Here is a 14,622-nt window from a genome sequence, read left to right as displayed (position 1 = left end):
TCAGAAGAAAAGAAAAGTACTTTCAAAACGTCAATCAGAATGAAAAGCAATAATGGCTTAAAAGTAGTTAATACTAATGTTTACAAGGGTTTTGTAAACTTGTGCCATGATTATTTTTAACTTTCTATTGAAAACAATTCAAATGTACAAAAAAGTTGCAAGAATCATACAATAACTCCTGTATATCCTTCTTCCAGATTCACCAACTGAATTCACCAACTGAAAAGTGGCATTTTGCCATGTTTGCTTTCTCTCTCTCCACACTCACACCTAATTAATGAACACTTGAGGATAAGCTGCAGAATCGAGATCCTTATTCTTTAAATCTCCAATCCTGCCACAGATTAAGGACCCTTGTTCTTAAGAACAAGAATATTCTCTTACGTAATCACAGTATAACGCCTATTAGATGCATATTAGAAATATGTGTATTATTAGAAATTCAGCATAGTTGATGCTATTATCATGGCCAATCAGAAACTGAAATATTAATATTTAGTATAACATTTGTGTATTAGTCTGTTCTCACACTGCTAATAAAGACATACCAGAGACTGGGTAATTTATAAAAGACAGAGGTTTAATGGACGCACAGTTCCACATGGCTGGGGAGGCCTCACAATCATGGAGGAAGGCAAAGGAGAAGCAAAGGTCTGTCTTACATGGTGGCAGGCAAGACAGCGTGTGCAGGGGAACTATCATTTATATAACCATCTGATCTTGTGAGACTTACCACCAAGAGAACAGTTTGGGGGAACCGCCCCCGTAATTCAATGATCTACACCTGGCACCGCCCCGACACATGGGAATTATTACAACTCAAGGTGATATTTGTGTGTGGACACAGCCAAACCATATCAATTTGGACTAACTAGAATCTGAGCACTGACTGTGAATGACTTTTAGAAAAACAACTGTCAGTGTCTATCTGGGAGTTAAGATAGATTACGCCCAAGGCACACTTTCAGTAACTGTGATAGTCATTAGGACTACTGACAAACTCCCCTTTTCTTCTGGGCGCTGCTCTTTCTAACTTCCTTCAAATATATTAATAGGTGTGTCTATGAGCCTTAAATTGATCCATGAAACACAGTGGAAGTGACAGCTCCTTCTGGGCAGAAGCATTACAAGCCAATGAGAGATGCGCCCCATTTCCTTTTCCTGCCTCAGAGATAAGGGAAGCATGTCTTGAGATGAATCTCCAATCCACCTGGGTCCAAGTGACTTTAATAGGCAGACATAACCCCCACTAGTCTCAGGCATGAAGCATGAGCCAGAAAGACACCCATGTTATGTGACTGAGATTTCAGAGAAGTTAACACTGCAAAACTTAGTTCACACTAATTCATAATGATGTACTAAACCCTCATTTAGTCAACTCAAATCAGATTTCATGTGCTAGTAATAATCAAACCTCTCCAACAACACTGTAATTTTGGAACCTATCCATTACCTGCCTAGAATGAAGGGAATTAAAGTATAATTACGATGAAGCTGTTCAGGTGGAAGAAGTAGATAATAAAATTTGAATACCCTTGCTAGTAGGAATTCACCCTACGAAAATAAAACAGTTAAAACTCATTTTCCAAACATTTACTGAGTACAAACTATTTGCCAGACCCAATAGACTGCTCAGTACAGGATGGCTAAAGGAGAAAAATGAATTCAAGTTTGGCAGAGAAAAAATACCTATAAGATACATTTCAATACAACGTGATAAGCATTATGTTAAATGACATGTACGACAGACCGTGAAGGCACAGAGAGAGGAACACTAACAGCCTACAGCTATTGGGAAAGCATAGATTCAATTTTAAAATTCAGAAATGGAGGCCGGGCGTGGTGGCAGTGGGATCATGAGGTCAGGAGTTCAAGACCAGCCTGGCCAACATGGTGAAAACTCATCTCTACTAAAGACACAAAAAATTAGCCAGGCGTGGTGGCGCATGCCTGTAATGCCAGCTACTCGAGAGGCTGAAGCAGAAGAATCGCTTGAACCTGGGAGGCAGAGGCTGCAGTGAGCCAAAATTGCACCACTGCACTCCAGCCTGGGCACCAGGGCAAGATTCCGTTTCAAAAAAAAATCAGAGATGGAAGAGCACTCCCAGCAGAGAACTGAAGGCAGAATCATAGAGACATAAAATAACTCAATGTGAAGCTGTTTTACATTCAGTAGAGCTAGAAATAGGGTGTCAATGAGGTGATAACTAGAGTTGAGGCAAGACAGATAGGCCCAAGACAAGTTGCAAACAGTCTTAATGTTATACTAAGAAATTTGGTGTCCATCTTATAGCCATTAAAGTCTTTTACTCAAGGGAAAGGGATGCCCCAAACTTCTTTTAGAAAGGCTCAGTGAAGAGAAAAGTTTCAAGACAGAAGAACTAGGAGACAGGATGCTATTGAAGAAGTCCACTGAAGAGGGCTGTAGAAGTAGATGCAGAAGGGGATGAAAGAGAATTGGAAATAACCGTAATGTCTAAAAAGGGAAATTATAAAATTAGTATATATTAACTCAATGAAATTAACAAAAGTACTTAATATGAACATTAGACATGGATACAAAAACAAAACATATAATTGAATATGAACTGAGCCCAGAAGATGAACAAAAATTAAATTTGATGCATGATGATAGTAAGATGTGTGGTGATCTATTTATCTCTAAAAATTCTTTCAATGTCACTGCAAAATCTTTACAAGTTTAAAAAGTTTCTCTAGATTCAAAGTGCAAAGAAGTAAAAGCAAAGCAAAAGAGGCTATGAAGCTATCTATGTCCAATAGAAGCACAAAGACCCAGGGAACATCACTGCCGAAAAGAAAAAGAAATTCTATTTCTCTCAATCTCCTTTATTCCTAAGCAGTATATTCACTTATTCCAGTTTTCAAACTGAAATTTCTTTCCTCAAAGTCCTTTCTTTCAGCCCACATAGAAATTACAGATTCAAATTTTCTATTTTTCTTTTTTTTTTTTTGAGTCAGGGTCTCGCTCTGTTGCCCAGGCTGGAGTGCAGTGATGCAATCTTGGCTCACTGCAACTTCCACCTACTAGGTTCAAGCAATCCTCCCACCTGAGCCTCCCCAGTAGCTGGGACTACAGGCACGCACCATCACATTCGGCTAATTTTTGTACATTTTGTAGAGACGGGATCTCACCATGCTGCCAAGGCTGATCTCGAACTCCTGGGCTCAAGCAATCCACCCACCTCAGCCTCCCAAAGTGCTGCAATTACAGGTGTGCATCACCGCACCTGGCCCTCAAATTTTCTATTTTTCTATTATTGTTCATTACACTGTAAGTATGGCTCTTCAAATGCCACATCAGATACAGGTACCACAGGCTATGAACACTTGCCCTACACATATTTCAATGATCAGTAGTATTTATAATTGAGACTTTTAAACATTATCTGATCCTCATAGATAGCCACGAGATTATACTAATAGAAAAGTAGAAGACTATACTTTATAATTTTATAGTATGTTTCATTAAGGTTTGAAACAAAATGGGGTGGGAATAGGTGCTTTCTGTTCTATCTAAGGTTAACAAAAAAACTAGAATTAAAGAGTCAAATATTTAATGCAGCATTAAACCTTCCCAGCATTCTAGTTAATCAAGGTTTTAACCATACTTGAAATCAGCCCACCACAGGCTTGATCTACCATAGTTACTGCTAGATAATGTGATCTTGACTTTTGAAGTAATATATTATAACTCATATAAATGGTGCCTAGATATTTTAGTGACAAATAGCTTCTGTGCAGTATTTCATTTTTTAGCTTTAAATATTTAGGTTTAATAATTATCTAGTTTAGAGACAGTAGAAGTTAGAAAGAAAGCTGCAGAAATAACATTTGGAAAACTTTAGAAAGGGTAGGCCAATATGTCCTGGAATGATTTAGGTACAACCCCAGACAAGAGTAAATCGGAATTAATATATTATGTTACTAACTCATTTAAATGTATACTGTCCTAAAACTTCACCATCCAACAGATTCACTCTATCTTAGGAAAGCAAAGGAACCAAAGAAAAATGGGTTTTAACAAAAAATAAAAGCAACTTACTTGTACTGCATATTTGTAAAACTGCTCTGATAGTTCTCCTAGCTCCTCCCTCATTTTACAGGTGTTGGGAAACTCCTCAAGTCGGTCCAACTGCTCCACTTCAGCAATGGGATATGGCTTCTCTTTTAAGACCTGTACAATCTGGAAACGGCACACGCCTGTAATCAACAGAGTGTAGTGGGGCTTGGGCCAGTTGCTGCCCACAACCTGAACGGCCAGTGCAGCTGTGCCAATCCTGAAAAACACACAAAACATCGGCATTATAAACATTCAATATAGTAGAACAGAAACTCACTTCAGAAAGTGTTGGCTTTTCTGATACATTCATTAAGCAAAATACATCTGAAGTGTAAATAAATTGTTTCTCTAACTTAGCATCCAGTATGTGGCCTCTTCCGCCACTACCCTCAGCTATACGGCAAAGCAGACCATCTCACTATAATCCGCACCTCTTTTAAAAAATTAGGTAGGAATTTGTAAACACTTGGATTATTCACGCATAAAAATGTAAGAGAAAAGCAGCTGAGAATTACATCTCTTAAATTAACGTTGCCAACTAAGAATAAGGCAATCTTATACCAGGATAAATATTATCAATTTAATTACATTTAGATATAAATAGCATAAACCAATCTAAGAAATCTCTGTTCCAACACCAGTTGTGCTACTAACATCAAGTCAGTTTTCTTACATAATCCGTCTATGAAACTTCCACATACCCACCTTATCACAAACGGCCATCACAAACTGGGAACTTATATATATGCCCTTAACACTGAATTTCTAAGTGTGAGGGCTAAATATTAGAGTCCACACACTGCCATAGACTGAGGAGAGCTAAAGAAAGACCCACATCTCAAAAGGTCTCAACCTAGTTCTAAGTGGTAATCACTTTACCTAACAATAGGTGAAAAGGCTTCAAGTCTCAGCTCCTCATCAGCAAATACAACTCTGATCAAGTCACATATAAATTTAATTCACAGAAAGGAAGCTTCATCCAAACTAAGTCAGTTATATAAAATACAAAAATCAACACTGAGAGGACAATTCCAGATCCCAAAATAAATAATATTTTCTCCCTTCAGCCATAGGAAAAGTGGTAATTCCAGAAAAGAAAATAGAAGGACTAGAACTCTCAACACCCTAGGAAAGCGGTAATAGAAGACCACACCTGCCCATCTCAAAGATAATAAATCATATAATACAGGATGTGAATATGTGACTGAACTTGCTTACTTCTACACACAGTGAGTTCTTGATTACTTCCTTATAAATTACTCATTCCGTAGATTACACACAGCCTTTGGCTTCTTTCTGCCACTCAGCTTATTCTGAACTACGTCTATCCTTTCTTACCTTTCAGTCATTATGTTTACAATAAAAACTGATTTAAATAATAACTTAAGCCAAACAACTGAGAAGATAAATTGGTGAGGGAAAAAAATCACACACATAAAAAACTTGAAATTATTTAGCAATTAGCTATTATTTTGACTTATTTGTGTTGTGGTTGCTTTTCTTCAATCAATAGTAGACCATATTTCCCACTTCTGAAAGCCCACTCAGATTGCCTGAGAAAGGTGAGCCACATCTAAACTGATTAGAGAATAACTTAAACCATAATTAATTGCAGATGATATTCATCAATGTTTGTACAATGCTGAAAGAGCTCACAGTCCTGTTTGTATATAAAACATCCACAGACAAGAAACTGGATTCCCAGCCTAAAGGGTTTACAAAGTAGAAACCAAGGAGGAACCAGAAAGAGAGACAAATCCAAACCTCCGATCAGGAGACAAATTTAATTATTTGGGCTACGTCATTGGGCTAAAAGGTGATGCTAAAGAGGTTTTTTTTTTTTTTTTTGAGACGGAGTCTCACTTTGTCACCAGGCTGGAGCACAGCAGCGTAATCACGGCTCACTGCAACCTCCGTTTCCTGGGTTCAAGTGATTCTCCTGCCTCAGCCTCCCAAGTAGCTGCGACTATAGGCGCACACCACCACGCCCAGCTAATTTTTTGTATTTTTTGTAGAGATGAGGTTTCACCATGTTGGCCAGGATGCTCTCGATCTCTTCACCTAATGATTCGCCCACCTCGGCCTCCCAAAGTGCTGGGATTACAGGTGTGAGCCACTGTGGTTTCTTTGTTTGTTTTTTAGAGGGAGTCTCGCCCTGTCGCCCAGGCTGAAGTACAATGGCGTGATCTCAGCTTACTGCACTCTGCCTCCTGGGTTCAAGGGATTCTCGTGCCTCAGCCTCCCAAGTAGCTGGGATTACAGGCATACACCACCACGCCCAGCTAATTTTTGTATTTTTAGTAGAGATGGGGTTTCACCATGTTGGCCAGGCTGGTCTTGAACTCCTGACCTCAGGTGATCCACCCACCTCAGCCTTCCAAAGTGCTAGGATTACAGGCGTGAGCCACCACACCTGGCCAAAAGGGGTTTTCTTATAAAGCAAATACAATATTTTTGCTGTGAAAGGAAGATGTTCCAAACTGAAGAGATTAAGCTGAAGGTATAGATGTATACATGTCTTAATTGCTTTTTACTTAAAATCACTTATAGTTGACTAGATATTATCCCTTTTAAAAAAAATCTTTTTTTTTTTTTTTTTTTTTTTTTTTTTTTTTATCAGAGATGGGATCTCATTATGTTGACCAGGCTGATCTCCAACTACTGGCCTCAAGCAATGCTCCCATCTCGGTCTCCCAAAGTGCTAGGATTATAGGCATGAGCCACCACGCCCAGCCTAGAATATATCCCTTTTAAAGAAAATTATAGATGGCCAGAAACAGAGTACCTGGTGAGACACTGTGGGTGAAAAGCATAGTGAAAAAGAATCTATTGTATATTGGGCCTCAGGTTTTATATGTACAAACAGGTAAATAAACAAAATACTCAACTAATATTTTCCTTCTATGATATACAAAAGGTTGTATATCAAGTCAGTCATTTTTCTAAAAATTCTGGCTCTTCTATTGTATGTGCATTATTAGGTATGCTCAAAAGGCAGCATTTTAATTTTGCAATAGATCCAAACTTATACATCCCAATGACTGGTGTCCTTCCCTTTAGCTAGTAGCTCTATAAATCTACATCCTAATTATGATATTGTTCAAAGAAGTTTTGAAACCCCTAACTCGAATCTATCCTCAGAGTTTGTAAGATAATGTTTTAATCCAAATCCTAACTCAAATCTACCCTCAGAGTTTGTAAAATATTGTTTTAATTCAAATGAGGTCTGACTACAATGGTTATAATTTGTGTAATTTGGAAACTGACCTAAATAATATAAGAGTTCCAAACATATTTAAGAATCATCAACTGCAGTAGTGGGAAAATCTAAAAGCAGCACTACTGGAAAAAGCAGTTTTCCAAGATGAGGATATTATGTAAATATCTAATTCCAGCCTATATGCCCAGCACTTCCTCTTTTTTTTTTTCCCCCTATAGACAGAATCTTGCTCTGTCACCCAGGCTGGAGTGCAGTGGTACAATTATAGCTCACTGCAGCTTCAATCACCTGGGCTCAAGTAATCCTCCACCTCAGCATCATGAGTAGGTGGGAGTACAGGCACGTGCCACCAGGCCCAGCCACTTTAAAAAAATTTTTTTACTCAAAGCCCTTAACTTTTCTTGGAATCTTTAATCTTCCAAGACCTTCCTGCAATGATGTTAGTTCAGTTCAGCCCGTGTTGGAATAATATGGGGCCTCCCCACTCCTCTCTTTAATCCCCTTTTGTGAAAATCTACATTTAAAACTACCCATTTGGATATAGGTTTAGAATGCTTTGCAGTTTCAAAAGGCTTTCCTATGTATACTTCATTTTATACCTCCTTTCACCCCATGAAGAAGGTAGTATTATTTCCTTATTACAAGTGAGTAAATGAGATTCAAAAAGGTAGAACATGGCATGGTGGCTCACGCCTATAATCCCAGCACTTTGGGAGGCCGAGGCAAGTGAATCGTTTGGGCTCAGGAGTTTGAAACCAGTTTGAGCAACATGGCAAAACCCCGTTTCCACCAGAAAAAAAAAAGCTAGGCATTGTGGCACGTGCCTGTAGTCCCAAACACTCAGGAGGCTGAGGTGGGAGGATCACTTGAACCTGGGAGGCAGAGGTTGCAGTGAGCTGAGATGGCACCACTGCACCAGCATGGGTGACAGTGAGACCCTGTCTCAACAAAATAAAAGTAGAACAACTTAGTTATACATGGTTACAAGAAAATTTAATAGAAATAAATTTAAATTTAAAATTTAAAGGATAAACTTAAATTTAATAAATTGAGTTCCTTACTTATATTTTAAGACAAACTTTACTTTTTTCTCATCACAATGGACAATAGGTACCACTTCTACCTACAAGAATTATAAACATAGGCCAGGCATGGTGGCTCACACCTGTAATCCTAACACTTTGGGAGACTGAGGCAGGAGGATCACTTGAGCCCACAAGTTTGACACCAGCCTGGTGAGGGGGACTGAGAAGTCGGCACTATGAGGAAATGAAGCCATGTACCCTGAAAAGTGTAAATTTGGAAGAAAGCTGGATGACCATCTTGAAATGCTTGAAAGGATATTGTACAGGTAGTGCTAAATTATGACCCCTTTTCACTAAGAAAACAATGGGTCACTCAGGAAGCACTAAAAATGCAGTTCTACTAAGCAGAAAAACGCAGGGTACCCTGGGTCAGCATGGCAGCCAAGTTCTATACTGCAGGACAAGTCCAAAGCTCCTCCTTTAAAAAGGCTCCTGCAGGCAACATGCCTGCACACTAATGTGCAGAAAGGGACTGTACTACTCAAAACCACCAAGGAAGTGGCAGAGGTAAGTCAACATCTAAACCTGCCACTCTGTGTGGCAAAGAACGCTGGGAGCAAATTACTTCTGCTGCTCCTTGAAGGCTGCAGCCAGTGTCACCTGGATGGTGTAAAGTAAACAAGAGACAGGAACAGAGCCCCTCGTCTCACCTCTGCGCTACCATACAGAAAAGCAGGTAACTGGGGAAGGACAGATTTGTGCATGGAAACAGACTAATGCTATGGATAACTCAGTATTAGTATTATTAAAGCTTTTTTTTTTTTTAAGTAGAGTGTTTTAAAAGCCATATTAGAGAAAAAAAGACATTGGAAACTATTACCAAGGAATATGGTACAATCTTTCCACATAGGCTTTTTAAGTAGCAAACAATACGTCTAGGATAACTAGATGGTCTGATGAGTTCTTTTAATGCTGGAATTCTATGAAGACTTTTCAATGTACGTTTTCTAATTTAAATGATTAAATTTTAAATCATTTAACCCTGCCACTCTGTGTGGCAAAGAACGCTGGGGGCAAATTACTTCTGCTGCTCCTTGAAGGCTGCAGCCAGTGTCACCTGGATGGTGTAAAGGAAACAAGAGACAGGAACAGAGCCCCTCGTCTCACCTCTGGGCTACCATACAGAAAAGCAGGTAACTGGGGAAGGACAGACTTGTGCATGGAAACAGGCTAATACTATGGATAACTCAGTATTGGTATTGTTAAAGCTTTTTTTTTTTTTTTTTTTTTAAGGAGAGTGTTTTAAAGGCCCTATTAGAGAAAAAAAAGACATTGGAGGCACATGGATACATATGTAACAAACCTGCACATTGTGCACATGTACCCTAAAACCTAAAGTATAATAAAAAAAAAAAAAGACATTGGAAACTATTACCAAGGAATATGGTACAATCTTTCCACATAGCTTTTTAAGTAGCAAACAATACTTCTAGGATAACTAGATGGTCTGATGAGTTCTTATAATGCTGGACTTCTGTGAAGACTTTTCAATGTATGTTTTCTAATTTAAATGATTAAATTTTAACATTGCTACTCAGTTAAAGGCAATAATATGAACATCAAGGATCAGATCACACGGTATCTGATTATTAGTGATTACTTTCAAGCAGGAGAATTGAGGATTGTTGTTTTGGAGGGATTTTCATAAAATAAATTAAAAACCTGAAGGGTATGGTGGCGCTTGCCTATAGTCCCAGCTACTCCAGAGGCCAAAGCAGGGGATAGCTTGAGTCCAGGAGTTCGAGACCAGCCTAGGCAACATAGTGAGACCCACATTTCTACAAAAAATTTAAAAATTAGCTGGGTGTAGTGGTGCACGCCTATAGTCCCAGACACTCCGGAAGCTGAGGCAGGACGATCACTTGAGCCCAGGAGCTCAAGGTTGCGGTGGGCTGCGATCACGCCACTACACTTCAGCCGAGGAGACAGAATGAGACTCTGTCTCAAAAAATAAATGAATAAATAATAAAAACCCTCCAAAATCTTGCCAGAATAATACCAACAAATAGTGAAACTTAAAATGTGACTAAATCGACTTTTCAAGTTCACAATGTGCCATGACTAATCAATACATAGGCACAGTAGAAAGAAAATGAAAAGTCTAATCATGACCACTCTTGCCTAGACAGGGAACTAAGTGCCTGGGCACAGAAGGCAAAAAAATTTGGGAAAAGTAAGCAGAAGGAGCAGGGTCATATGTTGGGAAACTAGAATCCAATACAATTTATCAAAGAGTACTGAAACTTGGAATGTGACCAATTTCACTCAGGCAGTAACCAAAGCAGGTCAGATGGGAGCCAAAATATTTTCCATGCTTGAGAAAATCAAGGCTTTTACAATATAAATGAATACTGGGCTGTTGTGGAAGGTTTGTTGGTCTTTGTTCCTTTGTTTTGTTTTCTTTTAACGGGGGTGGGGGGGAGGTACCCGTCTCCTTTGAGAATCTGAAGAAAGCAAAGGATTCTCCTTTAAAAAATGTACATAATCACAAGATTTTGAGGAAAAATAAGGCATGTCCAACCCTCTGGAAATCCGTTCAGAGTCAGGAACCCCTAATTTAAAAATGAGGGATAACTGCCAGGAAAGGAGAAGCTCTAAACTGAAAACACAACACCTCCAGTAGAGTTAGGAATAGGAGGCGGGTGCTTGGGAGCTGAGTTTGAAGATACTTGTTGAGAGCACATTATATACCAGCATTGTCCAATAAAAATATAATGTGGGCCACATATAAAATTTTAGTGGCCATATTATAAAGTAAAAACAGCAGGAATCTTAATATTTTATTAACCCCAAGTACTCAAAATACTACCGTTCCAACATTTAATCTATATGAAATGTATTAATCAAAAAGTTTTTTTCAAAATCAGGTGTGTATTGTACACTTACAGCACATTTAGGGTGACCAACCTCCTGGTTTCCCTGGGATGGAGAGGCTAAAACATAGGACTTTCAATGCTAAAACAGACAATCCCAGCAAACCAGGACAATTGGCAACTCTATCATCTCAATTTGACGAGCCACATGCACTACACAGTACTGGACAGCACAGTCATCCATCATGCATGGTGCAAAGCGGAATATACACATTATTCAATTTATTCTTCATAACATGCCTAAGAGATGGATGCTGTCAGTTTCCAAACTACAGACTAAAAGAAATAGAGGTTAAGGCTCTCACCCAAAGTCACACCAATAGGGCGACGGTATTGGGCAATACAGTAGTAAGCCTGGGGCCTAAGAAATGTTATGAGTGAAGCAGCAGAGGTGAGAAGCTACGAAAGTTCCAGAAAGAGGGACCAGCGAAAATGTAAGCAGGAAACGCCCTTTACAAAGGGAAACAGAAAGATCGGGGGAGAAAGAAAAGGGTGGCAGGGAGTATAGAAGGCACCCACAAATAGTGCAGTTTAGGAATGAAACAGGAAAAGTTAAATTAACTCACGGAGCAGAGAATGCCTCAGCGGACAAAAATGACGGGTGACGGAAAAGGGGAGGCGGATAGGAGGAAAGGGCAGTGGGGAGAAAGGTGGAAAACGAAGGAAAGTGAAGGCAGAGATCACCGGGGAGAAAGAAAGGGCCTGAAAAGTTAAAAGCACTGGCCTCGGGGGCTGAAGACCGAGGGCGAGGAATTGCCGAGGGAGAAAGAGGATCCAAATTAAATTATCCAGAACGGTAGGGAACTGTGTAGTTTCACCACATGTCAGGCACTACTTCACGAACGATCTCATTCATGGTCATGGTGCAGGTATCTGTCATCCCCATTTTGCACGTGATAGCACCGGAGAGGCGAAACCGAGCCGCGAAGGCCGCCCCGAACCGAGCCTCGTGCTCAAGGCAGGCCGTGGCCTGGGCCCGGGTCCCCAGAGGAGGCCGCGCCGCCCGTCGCCGCCGTGGGGGCAGCCAGGCCTACCTGTGCAGCGGCGGCAGGTCCTGCGCGTCGCTGGCGGGGTCAGGCGTGTTGGGGATGACGCCCAGGATGGTGCTTTGCAGCGACGTGCCCTTCAGAAGGCGGCTCCGCACCAGCTGCAGGTTGCGGGCCGAGTCCACGCTGGTGCGCATGGTGGAGCCGGGCAGCAGGACGCCCTCGTGGGTAAGCAGCAGCGGGAGGCGGCTGGGGATCTGGATGGGGCTCACTGATGACATGCTGGCAGCCTTTCGCACTGGCGGCTGTCAAAAGGAGCCAGACAGGCAGCTGCCCGCGGCCTGCCCCGCACCCACCAAACCTCAGACCCGCCTCCGCGCCCCCGCTTCCGGCTACGCGCTACGGTCCGTCCCCGGGCCCAAAAGCCATCGCTTCGCGCTGCTCTCTCGCAGAGCCTCCCGGTAAGAATTAAGCGTCGTACCTATGCGAAAAGAGGTGCACTCAAGCGTGAGGCGACTTTCGCCTCACTTACAGAGTATATTTGAAAGGATGATCTTATTTGATTTGTATATACTTGAAGTGTTTTTAACTTTTTTTCAATTTTTTACATATACTTGAAGTGTTTTTAACCTTTGATTCGAACTAATTATTTATGTATTTATGTATGTATTTATTTATTTATTTATTTTGAGACAGATTCTCGCTCTGTCGCGGAGGCTGGAGTACAGTGGCGCCATATCCGCGCCTTGGAGCCTCCGCCTCCCGGGTTCAAGCGATTCTCCTCCCTCAGCCTCCCGAGTAGCTGGGATTACAGATGCCCGCCACCACACCCAGCTAATTCTTGTATTTTTAGTAGGGAGGGGAATTCACCATGTTGGCCAGGCTGGTCTCTAACTCCTGACCTCAAGCGATGCGTCCACCTCGGCCTCCCAAAGTGCTGGGATTACAGGCGTGAGCCAACATGCCGGGCCCGAATTGATTTTAGGTGTACAAAACTACAGCAAAGAGTTTCTATATAGCTTTCGCCCAGTTTCGTCTGTTATCATCTTGCATAATCATAGTTCAATTATCAAAACCAGGAAATTAACATTACTATCGTTTAACCTATAGACCTTACCCAAATTTTGCCAGTTTTCCCACTAATGTCCTTCGTTGGATCCAGTCCAGGATCCAATATCCAGGATCCTGTTATGAAATCTCCTAGGTGTTTTGTTATGAAATCTCCTAGGTGTTCTCTAATCTGTGGCAAGTCCTTAATTTCTTTTTATTTTTATTTGTTTTGAGACGGAGTCTCTCTCCGTCGCCCAGGCTGGAGTGCAGTGGCGAGATCTCAGCTCACTGCAAGCTCCACCTCCCGGGTTCATGCCATTCTCCTGCTTCAGCCTCCCGAGTAGCTGGGACTACAGGCTCCCGACACCACGCCAGGCTAATTTTTTGTATTTTTAGTAGAGACGGGGTTTCACCATGTTAGCCGGGATGGTCTCGATCTCCTGACCTCGTGATCCGCCCACCTCGGCCTCCCAAAGTGCTGGGATTACAGGCGTGAGCCACCGTGCCCGGCCAATTTTTTCTTCTTTTAAAACCTCGATACTTTTTTTGTTTTTGTTTTTAATTTAATTTAATTTAACTTAATTTTTTTATTATAGTTTAAGTTCTAGGGTTCATGTGCACAACGTGCAGGTTTCTTACATATGTATACATGTGCCATGTTGGTTTGCTGCACCCATTAATTCTTCATTTACATTAGATATATCTACTAATGCTATCCCTCCCCCCTCCCCCCTCCCCTCACCCCACGACAGGCCCCCCAGTGTGATGTTCCCCACCCTGTGTCCAAGTGTTCTCATTGTTCAGTTCCCACCTACGAGTGAGAACATGCAGTGTTTGGTTTTCAGTCTTTGTGATAGTTTGCTCAGAATGATGGTTTCCAGCATCATCCATGTCCCTACAAAGGACATGAACTCATCATTTTTTATGGCTGCATAGTATTCCATGGTGTATATGTGCCACATTTTCTTAATCCAGTCTATCATTGTTGGACATTTGGGTTGGTTCCAAGTCTTTGCTATTGTGAATAGTGCCACAATAAACATACGTGTGCATGTGTCTTTATAGCAGCATGATTTATAATCCTTTGGTTATATACCCAGTAATGGGATGGCTGGGTCAAATGGTATTTCTAGTTCTAGATCCCTGAGGAATCGCCACACTGACTTCCACAATGGTTGAACTAGTTTACAGTCCCACCAACAGTGTAAAAGTGTTCCTATTTCTCCACAACCTCTCCAGCACCTGTTGTTTCCTGACTTTTTAATGATGGCCATTCTAACTGGTGTGAGATGTTATCTCATTGTGGTTTTGATTTGCATTTCTCTGA

At 41.0% G+C, this 14,622-nt stretch overlaps 1 protein-coding gene across 1 annotated transcript in view; it reads right to left on the bottom strand.

Annotated features, from left to right (window-relative positions):
- Positions 1–12,646, bottom strand: part of LOC100592765 (lon protease homolog 2, peroxisomal-like) — a 116,260-nt gene extending 103,614 nt beyond the window's left edge. The window contains exons 1-2 of the mRNA XM_030808389.1: positions 12,294–12,646; positions 4,064–4,298 (exon numbers count right to left, since the gene is read on the bottom strand). Of these exons, the coding sequence (XP_030664249.1) occupies positions 4,064–4,298; positions 12,294–12,526 (468 nt within the window). The 5' untranslated portion in view covers positions 12,527–12,646. The remainder of the gene's footprint in view (positions 1–4,063; positions 4,299–12,293) is intronic.
- Positions 12,647–14,622: the final 1,976 nt, after the last annotated feature.

Source organism: Nomascus leucogenys, unplaced genomic scaffold, assembly GCF_006542625.1.
Source record: "Nomascus leucogenys isolate Asia unplaced genomic scaffold, Asia_NLE_v1 Super-Scaffold_544, whole genome shotgun sequence".
NCBI classification, from domain to species: Eukaryota; Metazoa; Chordata; class Mammalia; order Primates; family Hylobatidae; genus Nomascus; species Nomascus leucogenys.
This window is presented reverse-complemented; position numbering and strand designations above follow the sequence as displayed.